The 15,925-nt window shown below is 30.2% G+C and overlaps 1 protein-coding gene across 1 annotated transcript in view; it reads left to right on the top strand.

Moving 5' to 3' along the window:
• LOC111630570 (cytochrome b5-like) overlaps positions 1–15,925 on the top strand; it is a 48,973-nt gene that overhangs the window by 21,515 nt on the left and 11,533 nt on the right. The window contains exons 3-4 of the mRNA XM_023374682.1: positions 10,827–10,918; positions 13,865–13,894. Coding sequence (XP_023230450.1) covers positions 10,827–10,918; positions 13,865–13,894 — 122 coding nt within the window. The remainder of the gene's footprint in view (positions 1–10,826; positions 10,919–13,864; positions 13,895–15,925) is intronic.

The raw sequence follows: 15,925 nt of genomic DNA, 5'->3' as shown, positions 1-15,925 counted from the left end.
TTTTTTTTTTTTTTTTTTTTTTTTTTTCGTTTGAATTCAGAATTGTAATTCTCCGTTTTTAGTTTACTGTGTACAAAAGGTTATTATAAATTACAAAAAATGTAGTATGCCACAAAACACTGCAATTGAACTGTTAAAATTTAGTCAGAGGTAGTGGGAAGAGCCCTTGTTATTTATTAATATAAATTAATTTTAGATTAAAGGAACTTTTATATTTGATTTTTAAGCTAATTGTTTTGCAATTATCATTATTTTATATGCTATTTGTAATTTGATTTATGCTATCAAAATATCTTGTATTTTGATAGCATAAATCAAATTACAAATAGCATATAAAATAGCATTTTTATTATTCTTTACTTTTATTATTATTATTTTGATAGCATTCTTTTTATTTTGAAGTCATTTTAGCCATAATTTATAACTTAATATAATTTTAAATTATAATGAAACTTTAAAAAATAATAAATATAATTTAAAACTTAGCATCTGCATAATATTAGAGTAATAATTAGTTGTGTTTAAAAGGCAATTTGAAAGTGGGTGTGGTGGCTTGTATAACAGAACAGGTTATATTCCAATTTTGAATACCATGTTCAAACTCATCAAACAGTTTCTTCTCTAGATAAAGTCACTAAGAATGTCTTTAGAAAATTTAAAAAATTTTTGTGATCCCAGACAAATTCATCCATTATTGCAATTTTTCCAAATACATGCAAGAGACACACAATTATTTGATATACCTCATCTTTAATTCTCTCCCATTAATTTACTGTATGTCCCTGCTTTAATTCAGGCATTATCAACCCAATCACTTCACAGGCTGCAGTTACAGAGGAGAAGGAGAAATGTCTCAATCTATCAGATGTATAAAATCTATTAACTTGGTAACATTGACTATGTCATGCTTTTAATGTACCATTTCTTGTAAGAAACCTTCACACTGGCAACTCTAAGATGTTGCATGGCAAAGTGAGTCTCTACAAGTAGGCAAATGTTCCTTTGGTGGCAATAATTATATTTAAAGCTTCATATACATGGTTATTGTGTATTAAAAGTCTTAAAATCTAGACAATTTATTGAAATTATCAATGATGATAATGTACTGTACCTATTTTAATTATGTGAAACAAGCATTACAATTCTGGATATTTAAGCAGAATAGTACAAGTAAGAATCAGTGCAAGCCACAAAAATGGGCTATCAGGCCACATGAAACTTGATGACTGTAGGTTGGCCAGGCCTACTTTAATTGATAATATTAAACACTGTTATGTTGCTACTTAATTCTGGCTTCCCAGCCTCACCTGTAATACATTTACATGAAGCCCTTTTACTTATAACGGAGAATGATTATTTTTGGTTTAATGGTACCATATATAAACAGACACAAGGGATACCAATGGGATTGCCACTTTCACCCATCCTAGCAGAGCTAATCATGTGCAACATAGAACAGTGAGTATTTGATGCCCCTCTAATCATTCGATACCCCACCTTATTCTTACTTTATGTTGATGACATTTTAATCATGTGGGCGGGTTCCACTGAAAACTTAAAGCTATTCATAAAAATGTTGGCTTCAGTGTATGCATCCATCAACTTTACGCTAGAAGAAGAGTCCAATACCAGAATGTCATTTCTTGATCTAGAGATACATAAATCTCCTGCTCTTCAATTTTCTGTTTATCATAAAAACAATAGTATACCACAGATTATTCCTGCTATGGCTTTTCAACCAATACACTATCTAAACTTTGCCATCACTTCCCTTATGAGAAGAGCATTCCTTCTTCCTTCTAGCAAAGTATTTGTAGAACAGGAAATGCAACTTATCAAAAAAGCAATGATAAAAGTGGGCTATTCCCAAGCAAAGTTTTATTATCTTTAGAATCAAGTTAAAAATAAATTATGCCCTCAATTGTTCCTTACCAACAAAAAGGACCTAAGGATAGCACACTTCCCCATTACCATTTCTGGGTCTTGTATCACTCAAAATTGTACACTTGTTTAGAAAAAATGGCTACATGCTACTGCTATCCACACAGCCAACATTAAGAAGATTACTAACTAATGACAGAGACCCCATTGATATGAAAGAGAAATTGGGAGCTTATCTTATTCCATTACAATATAATGGATCAGAAGAAGATACTTATTATATAGGAGCGACTGCTAGAACACTAACATCATGCATCTCAGAACATCAGGATGGCATCCATATTAACCAGCCATCAACGGAATTAGCGAGAAAAGTCCTTGATCGAGATTACTGGCCAGTTTGGGATTAAACAAAACTATTGAAAGGATGCAATAATCATAAAGAACTCTTTATTTGGGAAAACCTATATATTTCAATGCTTTCACCATGTAATACCACAACTCTGGAAATCTTTAAAACATGGACTATTTTATTTAAATGTTACAAATTAGATTGCTAGAGCTACATGGTTTCATAGCAACCATAGTTTGCAAATTTCTATAATTTTCCATTCCATTTCTAAACATTTTCGAACGGCAAGAAAATTTCGATTTACATTGGAGTTCCATTTAGCCACACTGCTTTTTCAAGAAGTGCTATAACTCTGATACAGAAAACTAGTATTCATTTCACCTGAAGATGGTAACTGTATGTTACCAAAAGTGTTCATGAACATTTTACATTTATATTTTAATAATTCACCATGGTAACGACACAACATGTAAGTGATTTTACAATAATTAAACACTCTTGTATTAATTTGTGTTTTGATCTTGAAAACTGATAAATATCCAGTAATTATCCCTTATCTATGGTTTACAATAAAAAATCATGACAAAGATCTTCTTTCTGTCCAAGACTACATATTTCAATTGTGCTAATTTCAAATCTTTTAATTTCATTACAGCACCAGAGGTTGTGTTATGTGTTCATTTGAGTGAGGCCTCTTTATTGTGACAATCCAGACTCATCTGTTTTATCCACCAAACTCTAATGCTATCACCATGGAAGAGAATCAAAGAAAGGCATTCCATGTGCTCACCAACAACATGAAAACTGATGCGAATGAACTGGCCAGATTAACCAGTGTTCATCTTGCTACAGCGTACAGAATGTTGAAGCAATGTAAAGATGAATGTGGACTAGAATGGTTGTCAGGATCAGGACTGAAACAGACTCTTTCAGCAAACAAGTGACATAACTAGTTCTGTGTTATCTGAAGTGGTCCTCATGTCAGATTGCCACAGAGCTGGAGGGACTGGGAGGCCTGAAAGTGAGTGTCACGTGCATCCAGCATTACTTGAAACATGTCAGCATCAAGAAATGGCAGACTCTCAATGGCAAACGCAAATGATGATGTGCACTTTGGGCCATGATGACCAATTGGAATTGGAGCAAAGTATTGTTTACTGATGAGGGTTATTTTGAGCTGTTCTGAAACAAATTGATGTCATGAGGATACACATCCACAAAAACTGATGCCAGCACATGGACCCACTGTCATGGTGTGAGGAGGCATAAGTACTCAAGGGATCATGCCACTCAAAATTATCAACGGGTCCATTAACGTTAAATGATATCCAAACATCTTGCATGAACATCTTTTGGAAATGATGGGTTTGCTCTATCTGGAAGGATATAGTCTTTAGCAAGACAATGTGTGCCTACATATTGTGCAGTCAATACAACAGTGGTTTGTTGACCACAAGCATGGTCCACACATGGTAGTGACTGACCAGACCCTAGTCAGGGCCCCAGTATGAGGATGGCCAGCTTGTATTTTTTGCTTTGCTTGGATTTTCTTGTGGAATATTCCTCTATTGTCTGTAATAAATCTAATCTATGTTTTTGTAAATTCATGCTTAATTTGTGAATGAAAATAATATTTTTTGTCATTTAGCTACCTTATCATATCCCAAAGCAACCACAGGAGCCAAATAGTTAGGTCCCTTGCATCACACCACTAATGTCTCAGGTTTGAGTGGGGGGCTCGCCAATGATCCTGGTTTGGGAGCCATGACCACATCATTAATGTCCTGGACTGGCCATCCTTAAGCCCAATATTAATCTGATCAAAAACCTATGGGCTATCCTCAAGAACCAGTTGGAGCACCAGGATCCTGAAAAAGAAAACTTCATCACAAAAGTACAAGAGGTTTGGATGCAATCAATACCAAGCTGGCGGAATCACTTGTGAGCAGCATGAAAGAGAATTCTTGTCAGTGCACTCGGCAATGCAATCATTACTCCATTCGTGGCAATGCAATGGAAAATACATAAAGTAATAGCCTTTTCCAGAAAAAATTTTTTTACTTATCTAACGTTTTCAGCTATCTGTGTAGTCATCATCAGGATCAAACACTTTTAAATAGAATTCTTTAAAGTTAAATATTTAAATCTAAAATGTTGGCCTTTTCCAGCAAGAATGTTTTTATTTATCTATTACTTTATGTATTTTACAATAATCCAGTTCAAGATTAACATATGAAATTATATGGAAATTATTAAAAAAATTTTTATTTAGTTAACATCTATTCTAGTAAAAATTAAATCTGTTTGATTTAATTTTTACTAGAGTTTGCTTTAATGCTAATGTAAAATAAAAATAGAATAAAATGTTTGTCAGAAAAGTAAAACAGGGCTGAAAAAATATTTAAAGTGTTTTTATTGATGTGCAGAACAAAATACAGTATGTTCCACAGAATACTGGCTCCAATCATCAATTGAATAAAATTGGCGTCATCTTAAATGACAATGTTACGCAAGTTTCCATAATGTTTGTCATATACTATACTTTCAAAGAGCTTTTGTAGTCACTTTGTTTACTTATTTATCCCCCCTTTTTTATACAAAGATTACAATAATTTGTTTACTCAATGAGTGGGACAAGTTTTACATAGGGCATTCTATATTAATTAATTTTTTTGTATAAATATTAATTTATTTAAATATTGTGTAATTTTCTATTCTAATCTNTTCTCTGTTGTATTCTCAAGCAAACAATACATACAAGTACAGTACAATATTTTCTGAGGAAACACGCATACTTATCCTGTTTTAACCCCATTCCCGATAACCTGGCATTTTCACAAACTCGGCCACCCTTCGGTCCACATTAGGCCGAGTTTTCGAGGCTCTACTGTATTAAATTACAAATAAATAGGGAAAATAAAGAAGCAAATCTAAAAACAGATCTAAAGTTACTCGGTATACATTAGTATTTTAACAAATAGAAATAGATTTGTATTAATATATCTACATGGATGGATAGATAGATGGATGTATAGATTTGGCAATGTCTCTTGTTAATCCTTTCAAAGCCTAATATTAACAAATGTGTCTGTATGTCCCTCATCATGTGACCTTTGTTTCTTTGAAAGGTTCAAATAACCAAGTAAATACCTTCACTATTAATTTGCATGCAGAAATGATGTATGTGTAGAAATGTATGTTCCTAAAAATAATGTTATAGAATTTAGCACAATGAAAACAGAGCTAACAAGAAGAGTAAGTAAAGAGTACTCAAAACCTGTACAATTTTTTTGAAACATTTTGTTTCAAGCTTCTCTTCAATAAAACAGTTTTTTCATTCAATATTTGGACTCATAACCAGGATGCTTACTTCTGTTTGAAATATGTATTAAATACTTTTATCCTTATCTTTGTTAAATATTATTCCTGTATTAAATACTTTTGTTAAGAAAAATACACAAACTCAAACATAATACAAACTTGTAGGGTAACATGTGAACAAATACTTTGGATATGTATTTTGTGCAATTTTCTGGAGATTATTAAGTTTAGTTGTGATGCAGGTTTTGTTTACATAATGTTACACAGTAGTGCAAAGCATAGTCATCTCATGAAAAGTTGCATATGAGCAAAGACATTTTTGCATTTTAGTGATTTTATTTGCCATTTATAAACAAATTTGCACATTAAAAACATGTTATAAGAGAAAAGATTGTATTTTTAAATGAATATTTATTTAAATATTGTGTAATTTTCTATTCTAATCTGATTGATAAAATTTTTATAATTGTAATCATTGTAATATTTTAAAGTTTTAACATTAAAATATTTTTTGTAGCATCCAGGAGGAGAAGAGGTTTTATTAGAACAAGCAGGTACGTTATTACATGACTTCTTAATTTAATAAACTAATATTCTTGAAGTATTAAATTCTTTATGAATCAGCTGAAACATTATTCTAGAAAAACTGATTTATACCATTTTGATTATTTATGGGTGTTAAATATAATTAAAAACTTTATTGTCCTATAGATTGTTGAATGATGTGATATTATATTATATCATCTTTATATATTATTAAAGTTTAATTGTATTTTCTCAGTTCCAATAATTTAATTGATTGGAATTGATTATATGTATATGTTAAGGACAAAGTGATTAATATGGGTATTATGAATAATGATCAACAAAATCTGGCATTGTAATAAATTTCAATAATTTATCAAATTGACTGGTCATTATGAATACTGCTATCATCTAGTCGGGCAAAGTGATAATAATGTGTTGAAGAGTGATCATCCAAAATACACTAGCCAATCAGCACTTGGATCTGAGTTCCATGTGTGTGTTGTGTTTAGTACCGAATTTGGGGTGGTCGCATCTGTTTGTGCTTTAGACGGATTCCTCCCAGAGGGCTGCTACTGGCAAGCCGCGTCTTGTTTAACGTCACTAGATATTGATTCACAGTAGTTCTTGAACACACGTATCAATAACTAGTATGTATCAATATCTAGTGACGTTAAACAATCGGCGGCTTCCTCCAGGAGGAATCTGTTGGGAGCACAAACAGTTGCGATCACTGCCATTACAGTGCATATAGGTAAAATTTTACCATTTAATTAATGTAGTTAATAGTACTTAGTTTTAAAAGATTACATGGTTTTTTAAATACTTAGAAATAATTCACAAAAAATAAATATTTCTAAATGAAATAAGTGGAGTTTTTTTAATCAAATTAAAATGTTGCACAATTTAAAATTCAGTACTAAACATAATACACACTCAACACGATACAATCAGCAACTCAAAGTGCCAATTGGCTAACGTATGTCGGATGATCACTTTTCAACGTATTATTATCACTTTGCCTGACTAGGTGATAGCAGTATTTATAATGACCAGTCAATTTGATAAATTAATGAATATTTATCACACTGCATGCCCTTTTTGGTCATTATTCATAATGACTGGGCATTATGAATAATGCTCGATTAATCACTTTGTCCATAACATATTTATGCAGTAGGGGCCCCCATCATACATGACCAGACCTCTCAAAATTTGTAATAATTAATATGGTTTACTATCTCACCTTTTTTTTTATATAAATAAGGCAAATAAACACTATATTAACATAAATAGCATGATACTGTAAATCATAAAAATAACTAAAAAATCTCAGCAGCAGACTTTCTTTTCTCATTAAATCTAAAATTAAAGTTTTTTAAAAAAAGTGAACAAAATACTTCTTCTCAATAACTGGAACTAAATACTAAGTACAATAAACTAAATCTTTAACTTCCAGTAACTGAAATTTTAATGTCAAATTGATGAACATTTTCAAGAAAATTGAAAACATTTGTCAATTTGACATTAAAATTTTTGTTACTGGACGTTAAAAGTTCAGTTGATTGTACTTAATCTAAAGTGGACAATTTAGATAAAAATTTTCTTTGGCTTATCACAGCTACCAACATCACTTTCCTTGCATTTTGGAGTCATGTTTGCAAAATAATTAGTATAAATGAAATGAAGAGAAGCACTAATATCACACAGACATGATGTGTTATAAACAAAACTCAGGCCAAAGTCAGATGAGAGTTAGTGTTTACTGAAAAATAGAGAAATAAGTCAAAAACACTTTCCCAGAACAAGAATGAAATGTTGCAAGACCTCATCATCATACAAAATGGCTAGGATTAGCACATAATTAAGAATTTTTATTTCATGTACAGTCGACCCCCCCATAAGATCATAGATACGTTCCATTCTTTAGGAATCCGATTTCTTACGAGTCCTTCCAATCACAGCCCGACACGTGTCAAGTTTACGGACTACGGCTGATTGAAAGGTTTTTTTCCATAAAATTAATCGATTCTAGACTAATCCGACTCAACATTTCCAAAATACGTATATTTTTTTTGGGAATAATCCGTATAAACTACGCTATAAACAAAAAATTGTAGGATTACTTACCGAGTGTGCACCATTCGACATTGCCATTGTTCAAGCTTGTTTTCATCGCGGAACAGCCCAGCAACCGCGGCCGATTTCTAANCCTGAAGATGGTAACTGTATGTTACCAAAAGTGTTCATGAACATTTTACATTTATATTTTAATAATTCACCATGGTAACGACACAACATGTAAGTGATTTTACAATAATTAAACACTCTTGTATTAATTTGTGTTTTGATCTTGAAAACTGATAAATATCCAGTAATTATCCCTTATCTATGGTTTACAATAAAAAATCATGACAAAGATCTTCTTTCTGTCCAAGACTACATATTTCAATTGTGCTAATTTCAAATCTTTTAATTTCATTACAGCACCAGAGGTTGTGTTATGTGTTCATTTGAGTGAGGCCTCTTTATTGTGACAATCCAGACTCATCTGTTTTATCCACCAAACTCTAATGCTATCACCATGGAAGAGAATCAAAGAAAGGCATTCCATGTGCTCACCAACAACATGAAAACTGATGCGAATGAACTGGCCAGATTAACCAGTGTTCATCTTGCTACAGCGTACAGAATGTTGAAGCAATGTAAAGATGAATGTGGACTAGAATGGTTGTCAGGATCAGGACTGAAACAGACTCTTTCAGCAAACAAGTGACATAACTAGTTCTGTGTTATCTGAAGTGGTCCTCATGTCAGATTGCCACAGAGCTGGAGGGACTGGGAGGCCTGAAAGTGAGTGTCACGTGCATCCAGCATTACTTGAAACATGTCAGCATCAAGAAATGGCAGACTCTCAATGGCAAACGCAAATGATGATGTGCACTTTGGGCCATGATGACCAATTGGAATTGGAGCAAAGTATTGTTTACTGATGAGGGTTATTTTGAGCTGTTCTGAAACAAATTGATGTCATGAGGATACACATCCACAAAAACTGATGCCAGCACATGGACCCACTGTCATGGTGTGAGGAGGCATAAGTACTCAAGGGATCATGCCACTCAAAATTATCAACGGGTCCATTAACGTTAAATGATATCCAAACATCTTGCATGAACATCTTTTGGAAATGATGGGTTTGCTCTATATGGAAGGATATAGTCTTTAGCAAGACAATGTGTGCCTACATATTGTGCAGTCAATACAACAGTGGTTTGTTGACCACAAGCATGGTCCACACATGGTAGTGACTGACCAGACCCTAGTCAGGGCCCCAGTATGAGGATGGCCAGCTTGTATTTTTTGCTTTGCTTGGATTTTCTTGTGGAATATTCCTCTATTGTCTGTAATAAATCTAATCTATGTTTTTGTAAATTCATGCTTAATTTGTGAATGAAAATAATATTTTTTGTCATTTAGCTACCTTATCATATCCCAAAGCAACCACAGGAGCCAAATAGTTAGGTCCCTTGCATCACACCACTAATGTCTCAGGTTTGAGTGGGGGGCTCGCCAATGATCCTGGTTTGGGAGCCATGACCACATCATTAATGTCCTGGACTGGCCATCCTTAAGCCCAATATTAATCTGATCAAAAACCTATGGGCTATCCTCAAGAACCAGTTGGAGCACCAGGATCCTGAAAAAGAAAACTTCATCACAAAAGTACAAGAGGTTTGGATGCAATCAATACCAAGCTGGCGGAATCACTTGTGAGCAGCATGAAAGAGAATTCTTGTCAGTGCACTCGGCAATGCAATCATTACTCCATTCGTGGCAATGCAATGGAAAATACATAAAGTAATAGCCTTTTCCAGAAAAAATTTTTTTACTTATCTAACGTTTTCAGCTATCTGTGTAGTCATCATCAGGATCAAACACTTTTAAATAGAATTCTTTAAAGTTAAATATTTAAATCTAAAATGTTGGCCTTTTCCAGCAAGAATGTTTTTATTTATCTATTACTTTATGTATTTTACAATAATCCAGTTCAAGATTAACATATGAAATTATATGGAAATTATTAAAAAAATTTTTATTTAGTTAACATCTATTCTAGTAAAAATTAAATCTGTTTGATTTAATTTTTACTAGAGTTTGCTTTAATGCTAATGTAAAATAAAAATAGAATAAAATGTTTGTCAGAAAAGTAAAACAGGGCTGAAAAAATATTTAAAGTGTTTTTATTGATGTGCAGAACAAAATACAGTATGTTCCACAGAATACTGGCTCCAATCATCAATTGAATAAAATTGGCGTCATCTTAAATGACAATGTTACGCAAGTTTCCATAATGTTTGTCATATACTATACTTTCAAAGAGCTTTTGTAGTCACTTTGTTTACTTATTTATCCCCCTTTTTTATACAAAGATTACAATAATTTGTTTACTCAATGAGTGGGACAAGTTTTACATAGGGCATTCTATATTAATTAATTTTTTTGTATAAATATTAATTTATTTAAATATTTTCATAAATAAATATTAAAACTTTATTTGTATTTTTTAGCATTATACATTGTTACTAATTGTTAAGATATATTTCATAATTATCCTTCATGATTAATTTTTAATAAAATCAAACTTTATTTATTCTACTTATGAAATTTTTCGTTATTTATTTAATTAAAATTAATAAAATAGATTAAAATTTAATAATTATTTTAATATATTTTTATATACTAGGAAAAAATGCCACTGAAGCTTTTGAAGATGTTGGCCATTCCACAGATGCAAGAGAACTCATGAAACAATATATGATTGGAGAATTATGTGAGGTAATGTGATATTTATCTGTAATAATTGAATGTATAATATGCTTTTGTGTTAATATTAGAATTAAAAATATTTCATATTATTAATTAAACTATCATTATTTTATTTTTAAGAATTCAGATCATTTTTAAATTTAAACAAATGAACAGAAATTTACAAAATAAGAAAAATTTGGTTTAAGAAAGTTTATTAGCATTTAATTCATTGATTTAAAGAATTTGAGCAAAACATAGTGTCTTTGTTTTTAGTTGTAAATTTATATTATTCTTATGTTATAAAACATTAAAATTTGAATTGTTAGTTTTGCTTATGAATAAAAAGTAATTGTTTAAAAGTTATTTAATCAGTGAATTAAATTCTGAATTTAATTAGATATGGGAACTGTTATTGTTCATCATTTTAGAATTTGTCACTTTTTAATAGTTTAAAGTACAAGGTTATGGAAAGAGATAATGCATATTTTAGTCTTGATAAATTAATTTAAATCTTGGCTTTATCAAATTTTACTGAATCCTGTTCAAAGTTGTTTTTTAACTATTTGGTCTATTAATTAAAATAAATCTAAACATAGTTTAGTGTTGTTTAATTTATTAAAAAATATTAAATAAATTATAATAATAAAATATGTGGAACCAATAATTGGTGCAAAAAATACAAATAAATTGTTTGTTTGTATTTTTTTTTTTTTGCACCCGTTATTGGTTCTGTGTATGTTTTTAACTGCTTTATCCCGGTGTGGTGTGTTGTTATAAATTAATATTTCATACACTTTTAAATTTTCAAATAAATTTATTTTCTAAAAATATGATAACATTATATCTTTTATACTTGAAAAAACATATTTATTATAATCTATTAAATGTAGGCTATAAAGAAATAAGTTAAATGTTTCAAGTAAGCTAAAAAATATATAATGTTAATAACAAGTTATTTATTTCTTTACGTCAACTCTAAAAGGAATTTTATAACTATTATAAGATGCTTTATGATAATATTAATAATGTAACATTTAAAAATGCACTTGAATATTTGTTTTTCTTTTGTACTGTAATTCATTACTACTATGTAAAGTGAAAGATTTTTATTGTTATAAGCATATTTTTAACTCTCATATTGAATATTACAATTGAATGAAACTTGAGTTAATTTATCATAACTAAATAAATATTGAAGACAATTGAATAATTTTTAAATTGAAGAAATAAATTATTTTTTCAATTTAAAAACATAATACTTATTTTTTTACTATTTGCCACTATTTCAAAAATTAAATTATTTATAAAAGCAAATAAATCATTTTATATTCTATTAAAATTGATATATTAACATGTATTTACTATATTACAAACAATATACTAACACAGATTTATTTTTATTAATAAATTCATCAATATATTGTATTACAGGATCTCCTCTACTTACAAATGTCAATATGACATCTAAAATTTAAATTTCGTGCAGATTTTGAATCTCATGCCAGTTGTGGAGTGGTGTTGAAATCAGAATTTGGCCAATAATAAATAAATTAATGTAGATTTATTTCTGTTGTGTATCATCATATTTTGTTTTTTATGCAAATTTTGATATTTCATTGCCTCTGGTGAGGTGGCATTGAAGTTGATAATATTGGAATAACATTTTTTGCTATTGTTTGCAATTTTTATAAACTTTCATGATTAGCATTTCAAAAATGTGTCCAAAATGTAATAGTAAATCTAGCAATGCAGATAAATGCAAGAACCATGGAAATTAAACTTTATTAGCTGAAATTTATTCAAGTGCATTAGGTGAAAAAACTGTGTTTGAAACAGGAATTGGAATGATTTTAACAATCACTTGGTTCTGAACATACATAGTATGATAATATGCAAGTTCTCTGAATAAAGCAGTTTTGATTTTAGTTTAAATTAAATATTCAAAGAAGTCAAAGTAGAATAACAATAAAAAATACTTGCATTTGCTTTTGTGTATTTATTAAATTAAAAACATACGCCAGTAATATTTTTTCTGTTGCCAAGACTCAAGTCCAATTTACATCACTTCTTTTTGAAAAAGTCATTGATTCTTTTTGAAAATCATTTCTTTAGTAGCACTTTTCCTTTTTAAAATGAAAAGTAAACTTTAAATATTCACAATGTTTGTTTGGTCTCTTTTCATGATGTAAGCATACAAAAATGCTCTCATGAACTTGAACCCAGAAATTGCTTTGGTAAAATCTGGCATTGGTTGAGTTTGGCTTCATAGTCATCACCATCATCCTTTCTTCTCCAGTTCATTACTGGCAGGTAAGAAACTTGCAAGATTGAACAACTAACTGTACAGTTCAAATTGCTACTTATTACATCATGTTCTAAAAACATAAACTGCTGTTACTACTACCAGTGTCTACTACAGTACTACAGTATTTGTGTAGTGGTGTTCTTATAAATTATTAATCTGAGATTAACATTTTAGGACTAAAAATTCTGATCAATAGATGTGAGAGAATGATAAATTGAAAATGATTGATATGGGCTTAGTTTCCATAGTTTAAATAGGATTTGTTCAGAGACCCTAGAAATTGAATGTGGTTTCTAGGAAGGCAATGCATCTGAGAACAATAGATCAAAATTTTATTTATATATTTAAAACTATTTTATATTCTAAAAAATACTTAATTATTGAAAGTTTCTAGATCATATTTTAACTAATAAATTTTAAAAACATTATACTTTGAAAACTTTTCATTTGAAAACAGAAGAAAATGTTTGTTTTCTTTAAAATATATGCATTTTTTGCTGATTCTTGGTATAATAATGTGCTTACTTTGAGAACTTGTTTATTCTTATAACAAAAATGTAGGTTTAACTAATATCTGTGTTATAGTTTAACAATATTTGCATGTATATTAAATTCTTTTTAATATATAAAATGAGTAATTAATATATATTCTTTTTATTTACTTACAGGAAGATAAGAAAATAACTGGTGATATAGAGGTATCATTTTTATTATTTAATTATTATATAGTACTTTATATAAAACAGTGGTGTGTGGCTAATTCATATATATCACAGCCACATGATGATATTTTCCATTTATTAAGTGCTAGAACATTCTTTAATAAATATTTGTTTCAGAATCCATCCCAGTTTTTCTGGTCATTTCTTGAAATGCTAACCTGGCTTCTGCAGATGTTGAAATAGATGTACATTTCAGTATCTGTCTTGTGAAACTAGGCTTTTGAAACTGTTTATTATCACATGGTGTGAAACAAGACAGTTAAATGCTAAACATTTCTGCACTTCTATATATCATAACAAAGATTTCTGGTATTCTTGATTGCAATTTTTACATATTTTAAGTTCATATTTAATTTAAGTTACATATGCAATATGTGTGTGTGTATGTATGTATGTATGTGTGTATGTATGTGTATATATATATTTATTTATTTCTTCTCTTTGTCCTGAGGGCAGTAAGAGATCAATGATTGGTTCAGCCAATGGGGATGGCAAAGTGGTAAGGAATGGAACCCAATACATCCATGGCTATATAACCCCCATGAAAAATTCCTAAGTTGCTTGCCTGGATTTGAGCTTGTATCCCCAGAGCAATAGTCTGACATATTAATTGCCTCACCTATCCAATCATTGCACTTCCAACAAACTACACAGGTTGAATGTCAGCTCACTTTGTGAAGTCTGTTTATAGTGAAGTAGTGTTGCAAACAGTAAAAAATAAAATTATATTGCATTGCTGTCAACATTACTTGAGGATTTATTTTATGTTTGCAACTGAAATATGCAGTTAGATTTTTCAGTAATGTATTAGTATACTACTGAGTACTACTACATGGCATTTGTTTTTGTTTTATTCATTAAAAAATATTAGTAATCAGTAAAATATCAGTAAATAATCTAATAATGTACTCAGAAAAATTTTTGGGAATACCTATACTTTGAAAGTTTTTTTTTAATAAAAAAATATAAGTAATATTAAAGTTGCTTCTGTTTTATTTCATTTGGATTTTACAGGTGCTAAATATTCTTGAATTCAAAGTGTAAACTACAGGCTTCATTTTTTTGCTGTGTTGTTATATTTACAAAAGTAATTATTTACTAAAATTATTTTTCTAAGATTGATATAGACCTATATGTTTTAAATGGTATATATTTTTTTTAATCAAATAATCAATGTTCAAAAAGTTACAACATACAGAAGTGTGGAAATATTCAATTGTTTTGTTTTACATCATGTGCTAATAAACTGTTAGATATTACTGAAATGATTAGTTTCATTAGACAGATGCTGAAATATACACCTATTTCAGCATATGTAGAAATCAGGTTAGCATTCCAAGAAGTGACCAAAGAAACTAGAAAAATTCTGAAGCAAAAATCTATTACAGGGTATGCTAGCACTGCAAGAAATGGCTAGAGAGACTTCTTAAAATAGTAAATTTCAGCATGTGGCTAAGATATGTATTTGTAATTTTAACAATTAATTTTTGTTCTTTATATCCAATTTCAAGACAATGAATGGTTACATTTATTTATGTTACTGGCCAAAACCGATTTCAGGCCAAACTGGTTTATCCTACTCATGTCAGGATATACTAGTTTAGCCTAGGATAATCTAGTTTGGCCTAAATACTTTAGGTTTAACTAGTCTGACCTAGGCCAAACTGATTTATGTACTATAAATAGGTGCCGGTGTAAAAAAAATTTATTTTGTGTAATTCGAAATGCCACCACAGAGTCATCACCATCATCCTTTCTTCTCCAGTTCATNTTTGGTTAGGTTGGTTTGGTTAGGTTAATTACATTTTTAGTAGACGTGTCCTTTTTTTTTTCTTTTGTTCAAGAACTACTGTGAATCAATAACTAGTGATGTTAAACAATGGGCGGCCTTCTGGTGACTCCCCTCCAGGAGGAGTCTGCCAGGAGCACGAACAGTCCAAAGTGCTGCCATTAGGGTTATTTAGGTAGACTTTAACTCACCTTGTAAAAATAAATAAAAGATTAAAT

The sequence above is a fragment of the Centruroides sculpturatus genome, unplaced genomic scaffold (genome assembly GCF_000671375.1).
Source record: "Centruroides sculpturatus isolate CEXI.00-Female unplaced genomic scaffold, Cexi_2.0 scaffold607, whole genome shotgun sequence".
NCBI lineage: Eukaryota > Metazoa > Arthropoda > Arachnida > Scorpiones > Buthidae > Centruroides > Centruroides sculpturatus.
Note: the sequence above shows the minus strand (reverse complement) of the source record. Positions and strands in the feature narration are given on the sequence as shown.